Source organism: Anastrepha ludens, chromosome 6 (genome assembly GCF_028408465.1).
Source record: "Anastrepha ludens isolate Willacy chromosome 6, idAnaLude1.1, whole genome shotgun sequence".
Classification (NCBI taxonomy): domain Eukaryota; kingdom Metazoa; phylum Arthropoda; class Insecta; order Diptera; family Tephritidae; genus Anastrepha; species Anastrepha ludens.
In genome coordinates, this window is record NC_071502.1 from 31,916,169 (window position 1) to 31,933,761 (window position 17,593).

The window sequence follows — 17,593 nt, forward strand, 5'->3', positions numbered from 1 at the left end:
AAGAGCAATGAATTTCATAAAATATTATTTTTATTTATTTTTATTAAAGTATAAATGCATAAAAAAATATTTGAAAATATTACTACAGTGCACTCGCGGTAACTCGAATAGCCGCTAAGTCGAACGACGTGCTAACTCGAACACATTTTTTTCCCTATTGACTAGTTTGTAACTCGAACAATATTAAAGCGCTATAACTCGAACAAAAAAACAAATTTATTTGTACACACATTCTTTTCAAACATGTACATTTTGTACATACATACATATGTAATAGTATATGTATATAAATTATATGTATACTAGTGTATTGTCCATATGAATATTTCGGCGTTAATATCCCGTTAGTTTTCTGGGAACAACATCTTGCATTGACCAAATTGCTTTAAATTTGTCATTTGTAGTGTATCAGTGCATGTGAGTAATGGATCGTAAAAGGTTGAAGTGTTTAGCATTAAAAGAGAGGGCTGAAGTCCTTAACAAAATACTTCTCTAGCGAAGGAATATGGGGTAGCCAAGTCCACCATAAGTCTTATAAAAAAGAAAGACAAGGCAATTTTAAAAGCAGTAAACAACACGTTTTTGGGTCCTGGGAAGAGGAGAACTTTAAAAGCTTCTGAGTTTCCTAAAATGAAAGCCGCTTTATACAAATGGTTTCTGTCCCAAAGAAAAAAGAATTACCCAATAATTGAAACTAGTGATTCTGAGTCTGAGTTTAACAACACAACTGAGACATGTGAGCGGATATCATCTGAGGAGGCAGTTAGCTCTATCAATAAGGTAATTCAGTGGACCACAACTGAACAAGTAAGCCCCGCAAAGGTTAACACTCTTCAATTGCTGCGTGAAAAAGTCATATTCAACATTGCTGCAGGCAAGAAAAGACAAACACACATTACAACTTTCTTTTCGGCCTAACTTTTCTGTTAAAGCTGACTTTTTTTGTGTAACTGACACAAAGACTGCCAAATATTTGATGAAAAATATTGAAACGAATTAATTATTTTAAACATATTCATGTTCATATCCATATGTAAATAAATAAATAAATTTAATTGAAAAAAATCGATATCGATGACTGTTTTTTTAACATAGCACACTCAATTGATAAGTCGAACAAATTCGATAAATCGAACAGCGCCTGTTTTAATTAGTTCGAGTTATCGCGAGTGCACTGTATTTCAATTATTGCAAACAAAAAAGTGAAACAAAAATAATTACAAAAAAATTCAAAACAAAAATAATTCAAGATTATACTTATTAAAATAGGGGAAAAAAGTGATTGTAAACATTATTTCCCAAAATGGTGTTTTAAAAAACACAGACTGTCAATGGCTTCGTCTGACAATCGCGTACGCTTTTTGGACACAAAATTACCCGCTGTAGAAAAATTCCTCTCTTTTTGAGTCGATGTTGGCTTAACAGTGTTAAAAGCCCCGATCAGTCTTTCAACATTTTGTGTTTTCTCTCCAGTTTTTTCATATAGTTTTAGCTCGTTTCTAACCGACGAAAACATCTGGTTCGCCGCATGTTGCGCAATGTCTGCTTTCGATTTTGAGCATTGCTGAACGTATTTTTCAAGCTGTTTCGCCATATCTTCTTCATCGACGTTGTTGGCTGCAAATACGTCATCATCGTCAGAACTAGACACTGCTGGGTCTTCTTGAATGCTCGTAGAAAATAGACGAACCAAGTAGTTTTCTGCTTCTTTTATCAATTCTGTTTTAGAACAGGTGTGGAAAAATTCAGATTTGTCACTAGAGCTGTTAACTGGATCGTGTAAATATTTAAAGGCCGAGAACAAACGGCTAGATCTACGAGCTGTTAAGTTTTTTTTTTAGGCTGGATAAGAATTCATTGCCCAATTCGGTGTGCTGATTCTCCAATTTTGTGAACAAAAATTTGAGAATAGAATCCGCAGCAAGTAAGTTCACATTTTGGCGACTAAGTGCTTCTACAGCAACACGTATAGGTTTAAGAGCATTTATGATATCCCCGCAATACTTTTCTTCTGCGTCAGTAGTGGCCATAAAATTTAAATTAAGAGTGTCGAGCGCCTTACGAACATGCTTGCTGATGCAAATGTATCTGGCCAGCATAGTTTCCAGGCTATTCCAACGTGTTTTGCAATCCAACAGCAAGAAAAGCTCTTTCTTCTCGACCTCTTTAACATAATTCTGCAAGATGGCATTCCGTACAGGCGAGTTCTTGAATTTCAAAACTATCTTGCGAACCTTTTTTACGATTTCAAATGCAGACTTTATAGTGACCGTCTTGTCAGCAACAAATACGATATTGTGGTCCTCGTCATCGGAAGCGTTTTCCGCATTAATGTCGGAAAATGAAGTACTGGCTGCATTGTTTTCATTTTCATCGGAGCCTCTATCATCCGAATCGTCTCCATCGCTTACGTCACTATCGTATATCCTGTTTGCGACTTTTCGTTTCTGGTACATTACCTCCATGACCGCCAAATGTATGCCGTGATTGTAGCAAATCTGTTGATGCGCTGGTGATAGACTCCCAAATTTGATCATGACACTGGCACCATCACTTGTAATAGCGACGATGTCGGACTGTAGTTTTATATTGAAGTCTGAAAGCTTTGCATTTACGAGCTCATATACAATACTTTTTCAGCGGGACATGATTCCTGAATGCGAACCAGGCCAAGGTTGTCAGATTGTCCATCGTCATAATATATATGGATGTTCATGTAACGTCGGTTTCGCACGCTTGTCCACTCGTCGATGCTCAAGCTGAACTTACGCTGTGCAGATTTAAAATTTTCAATTTTGATACTATTACGAATGAACTCACTTTTTGTTATCGCGTTTATTGGAATTCCATCTTTTGCAGCCAATTTTGCAACAATTTGTTCAAGCGATTCAGGCGAGGAAGACGTATTGAAAAAGTTGTGAAGAGTTCGGGTCTTCTTGGCTGGTGGCTGTTCTTTTGGAGCCTCATGTTCCCTTCGTTTCATGTTGTGTATCCTCTCCATGTGACGGTGAAGTCCAGATGTTGAGGATGACTTGCATTTAATGATTTTATTGCATTTCAAACATGTTGCTTCGTCGTCAAATCGCTTGAAAAGCTGCCACACTTGGTCGTATTCGTATTCTGAACTCATGATTTTTAATGCTAAAAATTCAAAATTTGTTTTAAATTTTGTTTTTTAAAGGAAGTAACTAACCGGTACTCACAGTCAACGATACGTCGATTCAAAACTTAAAAATAAGTAATATAATATTTGGACCACAAAATATTTTATTATACGGTGTATAATTTATACTTAATCAGGTACCACAAAATGAAATGCACCCGCTCACTACAAAAAATAAATTTACAAACGTCGTCTGTGCAGTCTGCGAACAAATTGAAATTGCTTGACTATTTTCAAAGCATTTCTAATTGCTTAACTGCTGCTACATATAAGAAACACATAAAACTAAACTTCATTAGCTTGATGTTACAGTGCTTTCCCTCGACATAGCATAGCAACGCATCTAGCATTTACTCTGTAGTCACCCTAAAACAAAAAAAAAAAAACAAACAAACAAACAAATGGAACAGTTATACTGTTGTGGCTTTTCGCATAGCAATTGAAACTATGGTGTGAATTGTATGTGATTCTGCGAAACAGTATGTAGTGTGCGATTCTTTGTAACATAATGGCCGTTACAGTTTGGTGTTTCCAGGTATTAATCATATGTATGTGTATTCTTTTACTTTTGAAAGAATTGTTTTTTCTCTTAATATTTGACAACAAAAATTAAAAAAAAAAAAATGGATTTCTCGAGAAATCTTGAAACATTCTCGAGATTCGGGATTTCCCGAAATGCTAAAATATTCAATTCTCGAGATTCGGGATGGAAAAATATCGAGAATTTCTCGAGAATTCCCGTCTGGAAATTCCCGAAACCCAACTCTAACCTCACCGGTCACCTAAGTATCCTAAATAAAGTTAAAAACACCATAAGCATGGCTCAAGTTTCAGACCACATGGACCCAACCCTCTGTTTCACAAAAAGAGGAACGAGTGGAAAACAAACCCAAAATGGATGAATGATGATTCACAAAAATGGTACACTGATGGTGTAGGCGCAGGAGTAGTGGGGCCCAGAATCCACAAATCATTCACTCTCACCAGGGACACCACCATCTTCCAAGCGGAATTATAGGCAATAATGAAAGCAGCAAACATCATGCAACGTAGAAATCACAAGAGAGTAAAGATTAGAATACTCTCGGACAGCCAATCAGTTCTAAAAGCTTTAGATAGCTATACCTACAACTCAAAAACCCTCTTAGAATGCCACAAGGCACTCAATAACCTGGCATCCAAAAACAATGTTTCATTAATTTGGGTACCAGGACATGAGGGATATGACAGCAACGAAAAGGCAGACTTTCAAGACAAAAAGGAGGCAGATGTAAATTTCATCGGATCTAGTCCCATGTTTGGATTTAACAAAAACAGCCTAAAACAAAAATTAAAATACTGGGCCAAAACTCTAATAAATCAGCATTGGAACAACGTAGAGGGTCTTAGACACTCAAAAAAGTTCTTAAGTTTCAATGCTAAAAGAGCTAACATGGCTCTCACGTTAAACAAAAAGAGCATTCGCACTCTCACAGGCGCCCTCATGGATCACTTTACCTGCAGCAAACACTTACATAAATTAGGCATAACTAACACCTGTAGATTTTGCTGCGAAGATGAGGAGTCTATAGAACATCTCATCATCGAATGTCCGGGGTTGACGCATAGAAGGAAAAAGTTTGTAAACAAGTTCATGCTTATAGATGAAAACCTACAATCACTCCCTCAGAAAGAGCTGGTACAATTCATAAGCATACTTAACAGTCAATAGACAGCATAGGGTGCACAATAGATCAATATGGTCGCAGTGCTAAAGGGCCATACCTTAACCCTTTACTACCATTAACCATTAGAACAAATAAAATAAACTACTTTAAACTCTAAATTGATCACCCTTTTTATGGAAATAGACTGAATAAACTAACACTGCCTGCATCCCAAAAAAACAAAAAGACATAAAACCACGCCTGAGTTCACCGAATTAACCTTTTGTCCCCGTTCGCATAGCAAAAACTATTTATTAAAAATGTGTTTTTTTTTTAATTCTGAAGAACCTACTTCTGCTTTTGTTAAATTTCTATTAAAGTTTTCGAAAACTCACCGCTATGCTGCCATTGCTTCTACTCTTTGGTCGTGGTACTTGAAAATTACGTCCGAGCAGATCGGTTCGATCCTCCTCTTCGCTCGAGCTGGAATTCTCCAGCGTTCGCATGCCATTCGATCGTGAACTCAACCCCAGTCTTCTGGAAAAAATGGAATGGTTAAAAGAGGAATAGCAATTGGATGGAAATGGAACAACTTTTTATGCGTATTTGAGGAATTGTCTGAGGGGTATACGCACTCATACCGTGGCAGAGGAACCGGTGGTGCCATACTGCCAGATTGATGCATCTGCATGGTGCTCTGCATCGACATGCCGCCAAGGGTGCCTATACCCATTGTCTGTAGATTTGGATAAGCGAACATTGCCGACGACGGACGTGTGGGTCCCACTGGTTCAGCCTGCAAAAAAAGCAGATGCCATTAAACCCGTACCAAATATGCAAATATTGATTTCAATTACAGAGTTCCTGTAAGGTTTTCAGTCTCTGCAATTTCTCTTCGATATACTCACAATCGGACTTACCCCGTAATGGTTTGTCTGTGCCATTACATCAGCAATCTGCGCCCAGCGCATGCGATCTTCCAAAGTCACTTGATAGCCCGGTTGTCCCGGCAAACCGGCCGATTTCATTGGTGCCGTATTCATGTATCCAAACACCGGCGAACCTATGGCATTTTTCTGTTCTCGTTGCCAACGACGCGACCACATTATCAGACAAACCAAAGTCAGCACAATGATAACGACCGCAGCTAGGGAGGCGCCAATGGCCACGCCAAGCACTTCGCCATCGATTTCACATTGGCCACCATAGTGGCTAGAATCGCAAGAGCAAACCTGATTTCCTTCTTCGTTATAGCTGCAAGTGCCACGATTATTGCAGTACGAGTCTGGACACGATTGACAGTCACGACCGGCGCGCTGTGGTTGATCGGCCCATGGATCACGCATGCCCGTCTCGCAGGCGCAACGAAAACTACCCCATGAGTTCGAACAGGTGGCACTCGCATGGCAATCATTCAACTCGCGCGACTGACATTCGTCCAGATCATGCAAGGCAGTTATAGCGCTTTCCGGTGACGTGACATAGAGTACAGAGTTGCCAATGTTATTGTTGCGCCGGTGGAGCACACCCAGCAAGTGTTTTTGTACATCGGCGCGCAAGTTGGGACGAAGCGTTTCAACACTTTCATCGAGCTGCAAGGGATTAAAGACAGTATTAGCTCAAGCGAAGCTATAATTGATGTTTACTCACTTTAATCGTCATGTTCACATACACACCACTGCCACCGAAATTTGGATCGCCACGGTAGATATTGTTGACGCGCGCTTCCATAAACTCATCCGAGTAGGGTGTCATCGACATGGCGGAGTCGATCTAAAAGCAAGGATTAAAGCGTAACTCTTCATATTCTGAAAAAATTGGACTTACTGCGCGTATCGACTCGTAGCTCAGCTGTCCGTAGGGCTCACTATGCTTATCCAATAGTTTATTATCCCACACAATGCGATGCTCATAAATACGATCGACGCGCATGCCCAGGTAAAAGGATATGACTTTTCTACACGGTTCCCGATGCTTGCGACGTGAGTAACCTAAAGAGCATTAATTAGATGAAGACATTCCTGCGTGAAATTCCTTTTCGCAATAACTTACCCGGTCGACAGTGACAACTCGAGACTCCATTTTCTGTTTTACAGCGTTCATGTTGCGCTTGGTCACAAGTTGAGTCATCGCCCACGATGCAAGTGTCTATACGCACTGGCGGTTGCGTCGGTCGTGATCGATAAATCGGTCGCGTTGGTCCAGCATTAGTGGTGGGCGATTGCGTTTTCACGCTGTTCGCTTTCGTCGGTTCTAAATCTACAACCTCCGTCTCCGGTATACCATATCCCGATCCCAGGCTGGGTAGAGTGTTTTGAGTAGCTGCATTATTACCACCGCTGCTACCATTTCCACTGCTTCCGCTTCCGCTACCGCTACCACTACCAGCTCCAGGTAAATGTGTCACTCCGCCACCAGGTAATTGTGGTATAGCTGTTGCTGGCGTTGTGGGCACTCCAATGGGCGAATCTGTTGGATCACCAAAGAGATTGATGTAAGTGCGCTTACCATCGATTGAAACAAAACCATCATCACCTGCCGCAGACACTATGATGTCGCCTTGATGACCACCACCGCTACCATAGGAGCCATACGGTTTGATGTTGATCGTTTGCTGTGAACCGCCCACAGACCCTGGTCCTTGTATAGCCGAAAGCGTAACATCAAAGATTTCGCCATAGCCCGGAGGCAAATGCTGTCGTGTGGGTTGAATATGGGTTGGCGGCATCTGTTGCGGATCTAAAGGACGGGATTGTTGAGGTCGTGGGGGTCGGGGTCTTCCACCTGGTTTAAATTCAGGGTCATCAAGTACAATACCTGGACGTGGTTGGTAGTCGTTTGGTGGTTGTGGTAATGGCGTAGGGATGGTATTAGCAGTGGTCGTCGCTGTCGTAGCGACGGAAATAGAATTGGTTGTAGTGGTAGTGAAAATTCTGGTGGTGGTGGTGGTAGTGGTAGTGGAAGGTGTGGGAGTGGTATTAGTTGGAGCGGGTGCAATAGTTGCCAGCAGTTCAGTGCTACTCGCTGAGCTCAGCTCAATTGAGTTCGTAACTGTGTCTGGTAATGCAGCCGTTACTATTGAGCTCTGTGTGGTTAATGTATTAGATAAACCGGCATCAGCCTGTTTGGAGGTGCTCTCCAGTACAGGCGTCTTACTCGGCGTCATGAAAATGACCTCTTCGGTAGATGGGTCAATACCAACCCCTTCGATATTCTCCATGGGCATAGGTGCGTAAGTTGAAGACATTTGCATTTCAGTGTTTGCAACAGAGCTTGCCTCGATTTGTGCGGAAAGAACGCCTTGAGTTGGTTTCTTCTTGTCGGCCGTCTTATGCTTCGTGGGTTTCTTCTTGTTGCTGTATTCATCTTTCTTCATAGGTGGCGGCGAAGCCTGTGTGGGCGCGGACTCTTCCTCTTCCAATTCTGCACTCTCCACCGACATAGGCGCTGCATCGGCAGTTTCATTAGAGTCCTGATCGGACACCTCAATATATTGTGAATTGGTATCTTCATTTGAAAATTCAGAATCGTAGGCTGCGTCGGTTGGTTTAGGCATGTCTGCATTTGCATCATTGTAGTCTGGCGGTACTGATATTTCAGTTTCTGCAGAATGTTGTAATGTCGGAGTCTCGAGTGTTTCTTTAGCAGGAATTGGAGATTCTTCTGCAGCCGGCGGTGCCAATTGTGAAGTCGGCAGCGGCTTATACTGCGGTATGGGGCGTCTGCCACCTATAGCTGTAGTAATGGGAGGACGTGGTTTTGGTCTATGCCACGGCGGCCGTTGACTTATGAAACCCGGTCGTAAAGGCACAATTTGTTCCGGTATTGGCACACCTGTAATAAACGGCCGTTCGGGACGATCAAATAGTCCAGTATAAGGTGGTGGGCGATTGGATGAACCCAATGGTTTCTTTTGCGTATCGTAATCGATCGGTAACGTCTGCACATCAGAGATACGTGGCGGTCCGCGGTTATTGATGCGACTAGCAGACGGACGTCGATGGCCCTGTGTATTTGCATGAACGTTCACATTGCCATTCAACAGCTTCACGATGCCTGTTATGATATCTTGTATATCAGGGTTAGAGTTTTGACGCGGATTATGTGGCAATGCCGTGGCAGTGGCCGCCGTCGAGGTAGCAATACTGCGCGTCGGACTGATCGGGGACCCCGACATAAGCGGTCGTAGGTCCCCTTTCACTAAAAAAGAATCCGATGCTGAAGCTGAAGCTGTAGCTGCCATAGACGGCACTGCAATGCCACTAAATGTTGGCTTAAATGTTTTGCCTGCACGAACGCGTTGTGTGCGTTCCGGTGCCTCAGAGCTTGCGTCGTTCAGTGTGACCGTCGGTTTGATGTTGTATTGAAAGTAGCGACCAGCACCAGCTTCCTTCTCTGTATCACTAGGAAAATGCACATCATTGGGACCAGATTTTGGGTAATTGTCATTCAGTATGGGCAGGGCAGATCGTTCTATGCGTATATGTTGACGTGTTTCGTTATCTTCGTGACTCAGTGGGGCCTCATCAATCGGTAGTATATTATCGGCCATGGATGTGTCTGCAATTGTGCTCTCGATCCTTAGGTTCGATGTGGTGTGCAAAGACAAGCCATCGGCTATTACTTGATTGCTGGATTTCGGAGATATTTGTGAAATGGAGGGATGTGCGAATTCGTCCTGCAGACACTCTGAAAGAGAATGAAGGAACACCAAGGAGAATTAGAATGCATGAGTAAGCAAAGAAAATTTAGAATGAATTATAATTAGCGCTTAGCTACATGCATGTGTATGTGTGTGTGTGTAATTATAAAAGTTGAAGTACGTAATGTTAGTAATAAACTATCTTTTAACTACATGCATTTTAACACACACACACACGAGTTTATGCTCTGTTGTAATTCTTGGCTAATAAAGCTTCACACAATCTCAATTAGCACATTTTAAACATTACAGAAAAGAAATTAAATTGTTAAAACATACTTAGTTAGCGTTTAGGAGCACCAGTTATGCGCGGGTAGAATACCGCGGCCAGCATAACTCTGCTTTTATAGGCAGATCTCACTCAGCCAGTTGGCTAGCAGCGGTCCGAAAAGCGGCATTTAACCAACTTGGGCATTTAAATGCTTATGTACAGGTAAGCGCGTTTTTATAAGCCACTAAATCCACATGCACCCTGCAGGAAAACCCAAAGTTGGTGAAACCGAATTGCAATCTTGTTAGGTTAGGTTAGCCAGGTTGCTTGTCTAAGAAGAGACACCTGGTGGCCGTAAGGTACATTCTGATGCCTGTATTTGATTTCCATGGCCTTACTAAGTTGCTTAAGCTGATTAGATCTTTTTAAGAAGATAACTAGGCGGCCGCCGTAGCCGAATGGGTTGCTGCGTGGCTACCATTCGGAGTTCAGCGAGAACGTAAATTCGAATCTCGGTGAAACAAGGAAATGAAAAAAAGTTTTTTCTAATAGCTGTCGCCCCTCGGCAGGCAATGACAAACCTCCGAGTGTATTTCTGCCATCAAAAAGCTCCTCATGAAAAAAAAAAGATCTGACGTTCGGAGTCGGCTTAAAACTGTAGGTCCCTTTATGTGTGGAACAGCATCAAGACGCATACCACAAATAGGCTGAGCTCCCCCGCCAAACACCCAGAAAAGGTGTACGCACCAATTATAAATATAACTAGTCCCTCCAGTGAGACATCTTACAAAATTCGTAAGTCTTCGAAGAAATATTCGCCAAGATATTTGGCACGGCTTCTTTGCAGGACATTCACAGAAGAGGTGTTGTACCGACTCAATTCCTTCCTCATCTCCACAACTCCTGCAGAAGTCATTGTGAGGTACACCCATTCTACTGCCTAGGATTCCAATAGTGGAGTGCCACGTTTTAACACCTGTGGGGACGCTGGTAGTTGAACCGTTGAATACAAACAGACATTTTGTCTCCTTAAGCTTCAATTTTGGCCAGAGCGCTTTGAAGACCCTGCAATTAGTAGTCAGAAACCATGGTTTCCGCGATTACATTCAAGCCAATCGCAGTGTAGAATTCGTTAAATTGAAATGCTTATGTCCTCCATCACTCGCTGAAGGTCAAGCTCAGAGCTTTTCCATGTACAGTATGTGTGAGAGGAAAATAACCGGTTTTTTTCTTGAAACTTCAAGATATATTTCGTTCTGCTTTTTGCTGCATAATAGTCCCACTCAAGGGCTACGACGCCAGTGCTAACTCAGGTTAGTGTCATTCGAAACTTTCCCGTAAGCGCAACCAAACAAAAATAAGTGAGAAGTAATGATACTAATGACTTTTTCGAGCGCGGCTGGAAGCGAGTGACGACCAAAAAGCAGGGTAAAGTGATCGCACAACTTTTTAAGCGGGATCCTTCTTTGTGACTACACCAAGCATGATCAGTTCTTGTTAAGAAGAGAATAGATGTAAGTATCAACACCATCGAACGTCGACTGAAGGAGGCGAACATATCCTACCGTGCCACATCATCAAATCCACTGCTCTCAGAAAAATACATTGAGAAACAACAAAACAAGAAAATGGTACACAGTATTGCACTGGCTTTCTCAGTCCCCAGATGCCAACCCCATTGAAAATGTGTGGGGAACTATGAAAACACATCTTGCCGGAAGGCCAGTCCATGATTTAAAGCAACTCGTGCGTCAAATTCGCAAAATCCAGTCCTGCTTGTCGACGAGCTACGCAGAAATGTTGGTTCAAAGATGAAGAAGATACCAGGCAGAAACTCGACAACGATGAAGACTACACGGCTTATTGAGTAATCTCGACTCGTAGTTTTGTACATACTTTCATGTTAAATAAATTTTAATATATATCTTTTATACTTCATCAATAATCCCGGTTCCTTTTTTCTGACGCAAACTGTACATTCATCCGCTATTTCACTTCCCTCCACTCCACAGTGGTCGGAGATCTAACAATATGTGGTGTTGTGTTGTTGGATAAACGAGAGCGACCTCCTCCATTCTTTAACACATCTTGAATTGATGCGCGCTGAAGCCAGTGCCTTGAACGCGGCTTGACTATCAACAAAAATTGTAAGTCTTGCTGGAGGTAAATCCATTAGTCTTATCTTTTTTGCTGCTTTGTCTTTAGCGTAGATCTCAGCTTGGAAGACGTTGTAACGATTTGGGAGTCTAAAGGAACAATTTAAGGTAATTAAAAGCCACAATTGCTCTTGCCCTTTCAAAAAATCGTTCCGAGACCTTCTAAAATGTAGACTCACTTTGAGCTATAATTGCTCCTGGAACAAAAAAAAACAACAACAAAGCAAAGTAAGTTAAGAAAAACGGTATTATCCCATCTATCATTCACGCATCATTAAACGCAGGCGTAAATATTTTACCCCGAGGGCTAGAACAGAAATTTTGTGCAAATATGGGTAAATTTACTATTTTTTCTCAGATAGACCTTTCGATTATTACAACAGCGCGTATGGAGTCTAAAAGCGCTCTCTCTCCCATTTAGAACTAACGAAAATGAGATGCAGTGCGTGTCAATTTACACTTTTTAAAGCATTGTCGGGTACAATTCACCAATTGATTATATAAAAAAGAGAGTTTTCATTATTTAGCCTTTGTGTCAAATTAACTACAAGGACGCCAGTTGAGAGCTAACGGACTTCCCTGCAGGGTATTAGCTACAGCTCTCGCAGCCGATGCATCAGAACGTGAAAAACGGTAACGTTGCGTTCGATTTAGCAAATAGAACAACAAGCTGAAGGCGATCTGCAGTGGAGCAGATTTAAGTGACTTGTTTAATGAACACGAAATTGTGTCTAAGAAATTACATATTTTCCTTCAGCAAATCGAAAACTAAGCTTTTTGCCAGTTCTGGTCGAGATTCGCCAACCAGTTGCACATATTTGTCAAAAATAAGGAAATCAAGAGGCAATGTTGTTATGAGGTGACTTTCCTTAACTAATATGAACTCGGTTCTTTATCAGTGAATTTTTACTAAAGGGCAATTACTAATAGATAAATTGTTTTTTTTTTTTAATTTGCTACTTTTTCTTTTGTTTCTGTTTGATGAAAGTTCGGCGCAAAAACTTTATCGCGATGCAGCGCAACAAATTTGTCGATTCGCTGCGTTGATGCGACATATTTTTTTTCATGCCCGTCCCAAAAATGAAAGGTGCTAACTTTTAGAGTTTTCGCACAAATGGGAATATTTAACATAAGTTTATCAACGGTGACAACTACAAATATTTAATCTTAGAGTAAAATTTTCAAGTGCAATCGAGTATTAAACCATTTTTGCTCATCAAAACACAAATAGTAAATCAGTTACAGACAAGAATGATAAAAACAAGATTGCGCCCATCAGAGAGTGCGTGACGTCGCATTAGCTGACTTGTGCAGTATTGCCAACCATTTGCTCTTCGCAATAAATTTGGTGCTTTTTTATACTCAAAATGCGAACATTTTTAAATTTGGTGCTTGTTTCTTTTTTTAACTGAAACTGTAAGATAAAAAAAAACTGTGTTATTGAACAAAAGAATGTTAAAAAAGATCACTCTGAGAATATTTTAGTGTTAATGAAAATTTGTTGCTTCTTATAAAATTTGATATTTTGAAAGTACGAATTAAATTTTTTGCACCTTTTAAGGTTATGCAAGAATTTTAAATGCCCCTCTCTCAACTCTTCTTAACATTGAAAACCTTTTTACACATTTTAAAAAGCGTTTGAATTTACTGAATGCGAATTAAAACCAAAGAGGTGTAATCATTTCTTCCGGTCCTCAATTCGTAGTGGGACATAGAGCATGAAGAGGTGTAGTCATTGTAAAAATAAGGCACAAAATACCAGAAAATACTAAAGAATCCATACTGACATTTCACAAAAAGAGTACCTTATCTAGTTACATAACCTCAAATATAGCAAATCGTCGTTCCCTTAACAAAAGAGTCTCGCTTAACAAAAAAACTCATAAATTAGATTGTACATAAGCATACAACATTTATTTAAAAAAAAAAACGCACATTCTAAACACAATTTGTCACGCATACAAAGTTCTTTAAGTGATTCAATCAAAATTTGGTGTTTTATTTCCTTTAAATGGGCATTTAAGTGCGTTTTTATATCCAAAGCTAGGCAACACTGTAGTAGCGTTAGAGAGATTTGACTGCTGAAAGGAGAAGAACAGCAACAATAACCGCCATCGCGGGCAATGTGACCAGATGTTAAAAAAGAAAGCTAAATAAAACTGAGTGAATTATTTTACTACATTTTAAAAAATGTATATTTCACAAAATTATAAACATTACTTTTATTTAGAACAGGCTAGAAAAATGTTATGAAGAACGAACTAAAACTTCGAGACTAAATAACAAAAAAAAAAAATCCTAAATCAAGTTACGAAAATGGTAATCTGGCTATCTTCTTCTTCTTTCATAGCGTTACAACGCGGAGTGCGTCAAAGCTTCCTTCAAATTGCTCCTCCAAAGCGGTCTATCTTGAGCTCTTGCTTCGTAGTTACGTATTCCCAGCTTCTTAAGATCGTGTTCCACTGCCACAAAAGTCGGGACTTGAACAAGTTAAGGTGGGCGTAATACGTTTTGTTGGCGGCGTTGATGCGATCCCTGACGGCGAAAGTTGAATCACCGCTACTGGTAATCTAGCCATACTGGTGTTAAACGACGTAACTCATTGTCAAATTCGCTGAGAGCAAAGTAACGGTACGACGATAGGTGCCATCTCATTATTCTTTCCATCATGATTACAGTGCATGTTAACCGCTTAATGATTTTGACGAAGAGCGCTCGCTTGCGGTGGGCATACTCTAACGCACCAACCCGAGTGCTGCTTGTATTACAGACGACACATGAACGAATCGTGCTTGCCAATCGCTAATTGTCATTTGTACTGCCTTCTGCATATGGTTACTTTTCTTAAATTTTGTAAAGACAAAATTTTGAAGTTGGTTTATGTCTGGAGCCATGTTTTTATGTATGCCCTACAATTTCAACTTACTAATTTTTATTAGATATTTTATTTATATTTTATATGTGTAATATTGAAATATTAAAACAATTTTTTGTTCTCTTTTTAATTATTTTTACTTTAAAACAATATAACTTTTTAAATACAAAATATTAACCTTTAAATACAAATAATATAAAAGGTTACATTTTTTTTAAAAAACTTCCGAGCGCCAAGTGATTAAACTAACTTCGTGAGCAATATTTCGTCATTTTTAAGTATTTTTAAGTATTGGCACAAAATTTCCAAATTCAAGATTTATTGTCACTATTGCGATATGGATGTGTGCAGCTATAGCTCGGTCAAACCAGAATAAGCACATGAAACCAGAAGTGTATTCATATAGAGGGACGATGGCCATTGTCGCAATGAGAGGCATAGTGATATTCTTTCTCTTTTAGGTATAATTCTCTGCAGCATTTGTCCAACCGTTACATCTATAAAATTCTCAGCTGCATCAGTTATAGCACAGTCATATGGGGGATAATACAACAAATACTTGAGTCTCTTCGTCGCCATCTTGAACTAACCTCATCAATGTGACAGAAGTGTATATAGTAATTATAATGACGTACATACATATATGTATAAAGATCTTTCAAAAGACGCGTCTAGATGTTGTGTGAAAATAAAACATATACTAATTTAAATTATTTCAGGTTTCACAGTTTTCAGTCAAACTACGGCTCTTAACAATTATATGAGAAAAATTAGATCATTTACATGTCCACGTCTATAAGTAAAATCCGCTGTTAATTTAGGCACCGTAACATTACATTTGGTTGGTTGGTTTGACGCTGTGGGGTGAGCGTCAGTTCTGCTTACCAAAAGTGGCCCACAGTAGATTCAAGAATTCCTAATTGTTGAGAACGTGGAAATATCGATGTTGAAGGTTGTTCAGCAGCAGCCACACTTTGCGCTACAGCAGTAATATTCTCAAGAGAACGTTCAGTTTTTTTGTCAGTTTTGCTCTGTCAGTCATTTTTCTATCATCGCCAGAAGCTTTTCCTTGAAATTTTTTCATCAACCTTGACATTTCGACTCATTCGGACGATTACTTTGACCAAAAAAATCGAATTTCGCATATTTATATTGCGTTGCGAATTTAAACGCGCTGTTCTATCGTGTAAAATTATTCTACCTACCTGAGAAATGTCAAAGATGACATAAAAAAGGTACCGCCTAGGAATTATTCACTACTGGCATCACTTTTGAAAGATACTTCGCATACCTTTTGAACCTTTTGCAATTCAAAATTAAATCAGTTTTAACTTTTTCAATGAGTATTTTGGATAACTTATGGCACAAATACCAATTTTTACTTCAGAAAATAATAAAATGTGAAGAATTGAACGGTGGATCGTACTGAATGTGAATATTATATTTGATTCTACTTTTTAAATAGATAAATAATAAAGATGTATTTAAATTTTAGTGTCTGAGTAACTGGAAAAACCATTGCGCATAAAATACGGGCATTTTGATGTTTCTGCTTCAACCAAAAATGTAAAATTAAACAACTTGTCGCTTGTTACCTCCTATTTACCAAGTAATAAGTTCGACTACAGAATACCTGTGGGAAGAAAAGTTACTGAAAGGTAAATTTTAATACGAGGGTAAATTGCATTACCACTCTGGAATAGGCCTGTAAAGCGACAACTTAACAGAAGAAAGTGTGAGTGAAGTTAGCATTCAGGAGGCATTAATGCGCAGCATGTTGCCTTTGCAGCTTAGAAAAAGCAAACATTCGCTTATTAACTTTTCAATTTCTCTAAAATAACCCTCGTACTGCTTTTGAAATTCGTATTTGGATTCCTATTTTTATACTTATAAACTACCAGCGCACCTACCCATGCGTAGATTCCAGCGCTTTACTTAACAGCTTTTCATCTAAGCCAAATTTTTTATAAATAATACAATAATAATACTCATGATAATCAAATATCATTCAATAAAACTTAATTTGAGTTTATGTACAATTACCAAAGCTTTTAAAAATAAGTGGAAAAGTAAGTAAATACGTTCTACACATTTCACGTATGAATTTTCACACTTTCACACTTTCTTCATAGCGAAATCTTTTCACCTGCAAGATGAGTATGTATTTTATTGATATTAAACATTCCTCCCCTCCTCTCATTATGCTTGTTCTTCTAAATTCACTTTGAATTGTATGTAGATATGTGCATACACTCGTAGTATCACGCGTGCGCACTATTTTATTATTAACACTTTTACTAGTTTTTTCCCCACTTAGTGGCTTTGATTCTTTAATTTCAAATGTGGACATATCACATTACTCCACATAGAGTCGTTGGCAATCGTTGAGCCACTGCACATATATACACACACATATACAAATAATCGGGTGAGCACTAGTGCAGAGAATCAGATATACTGGCAAGAGAGGACATGGAAAGGCAAACAAGCAGTTGAAGATGATAGTAATCTTATTTACAACGCAAGATTATATTGCCACCAGAATTACTAGACTACGGAGTACTTTGTTCATGCTGATCGGTATCTGCAAGAGCTAAACCAACGTCTTGTTACAAAGAAAGCTGACAGGCACGTACATATTTACACATTCATACTTACTCATATATGTATATGTTTGTATGTATTTCAGTGCCTTAAAGTTTGTATTGAAATTGCAAATGTGTGCTTGGAGATGCACACACCTCTACATATGTATATTTATTTAGTACAAATGCGAACTTTTCTTATCAACGTAAGAGAATCGGAATGACATTGTTTTAGCTTATTTTGTTGTTGTGCCG

General features: G+C 39.5%; 1 protein-coding gene across 10 annotated transcripts in view; it reads right to left on the reverse strand.

Moving 5' to 3' along the window:
- Window positions 1-17,593, reverse strand: part of LOC128866379 (mucin-5AC) — a 97,123-nt gene that overhangs the window by 2,410 nt on the left and 77,120 nt on the right. For 2 of the 10 annotated variants that reach the window (XM_054107060.1, XM_054107070.1), the window contains 6 exons: window positions 6,862-9,498; window positions 6,637-6,800; window positions 6,460-6,582; window positions 5,718-6,401; window positions 5,403-5,605; window positions 5,205-5,346 (listed from right to left, as the gene is read on the reverse strand). In XM_054107060.1, coding sequence (XP_053963035.1) covers window positions 5,205-5,346; window positions 5,403-5,605; window positions 5,718-6,401; window positions 6,460-6,582; window positions 6,637-6,800; window positions 6,862-9,498 — 3,953 coding nt within the window. The remainder of the gene's footprint in view (window positions 1-5,204; window positions 5,347-5,402; window positions 5,606-5,717; window positions 6,402-6,459; window positions 6,583-6,636; window positions 6,801-6,861; window positions 9,499-17,593) is intronic. The other 8 variants (XM_054107069.1, XM_054107068.1, XM_054107067.1 and 5 more) reach the window with 8 other exon arrangements.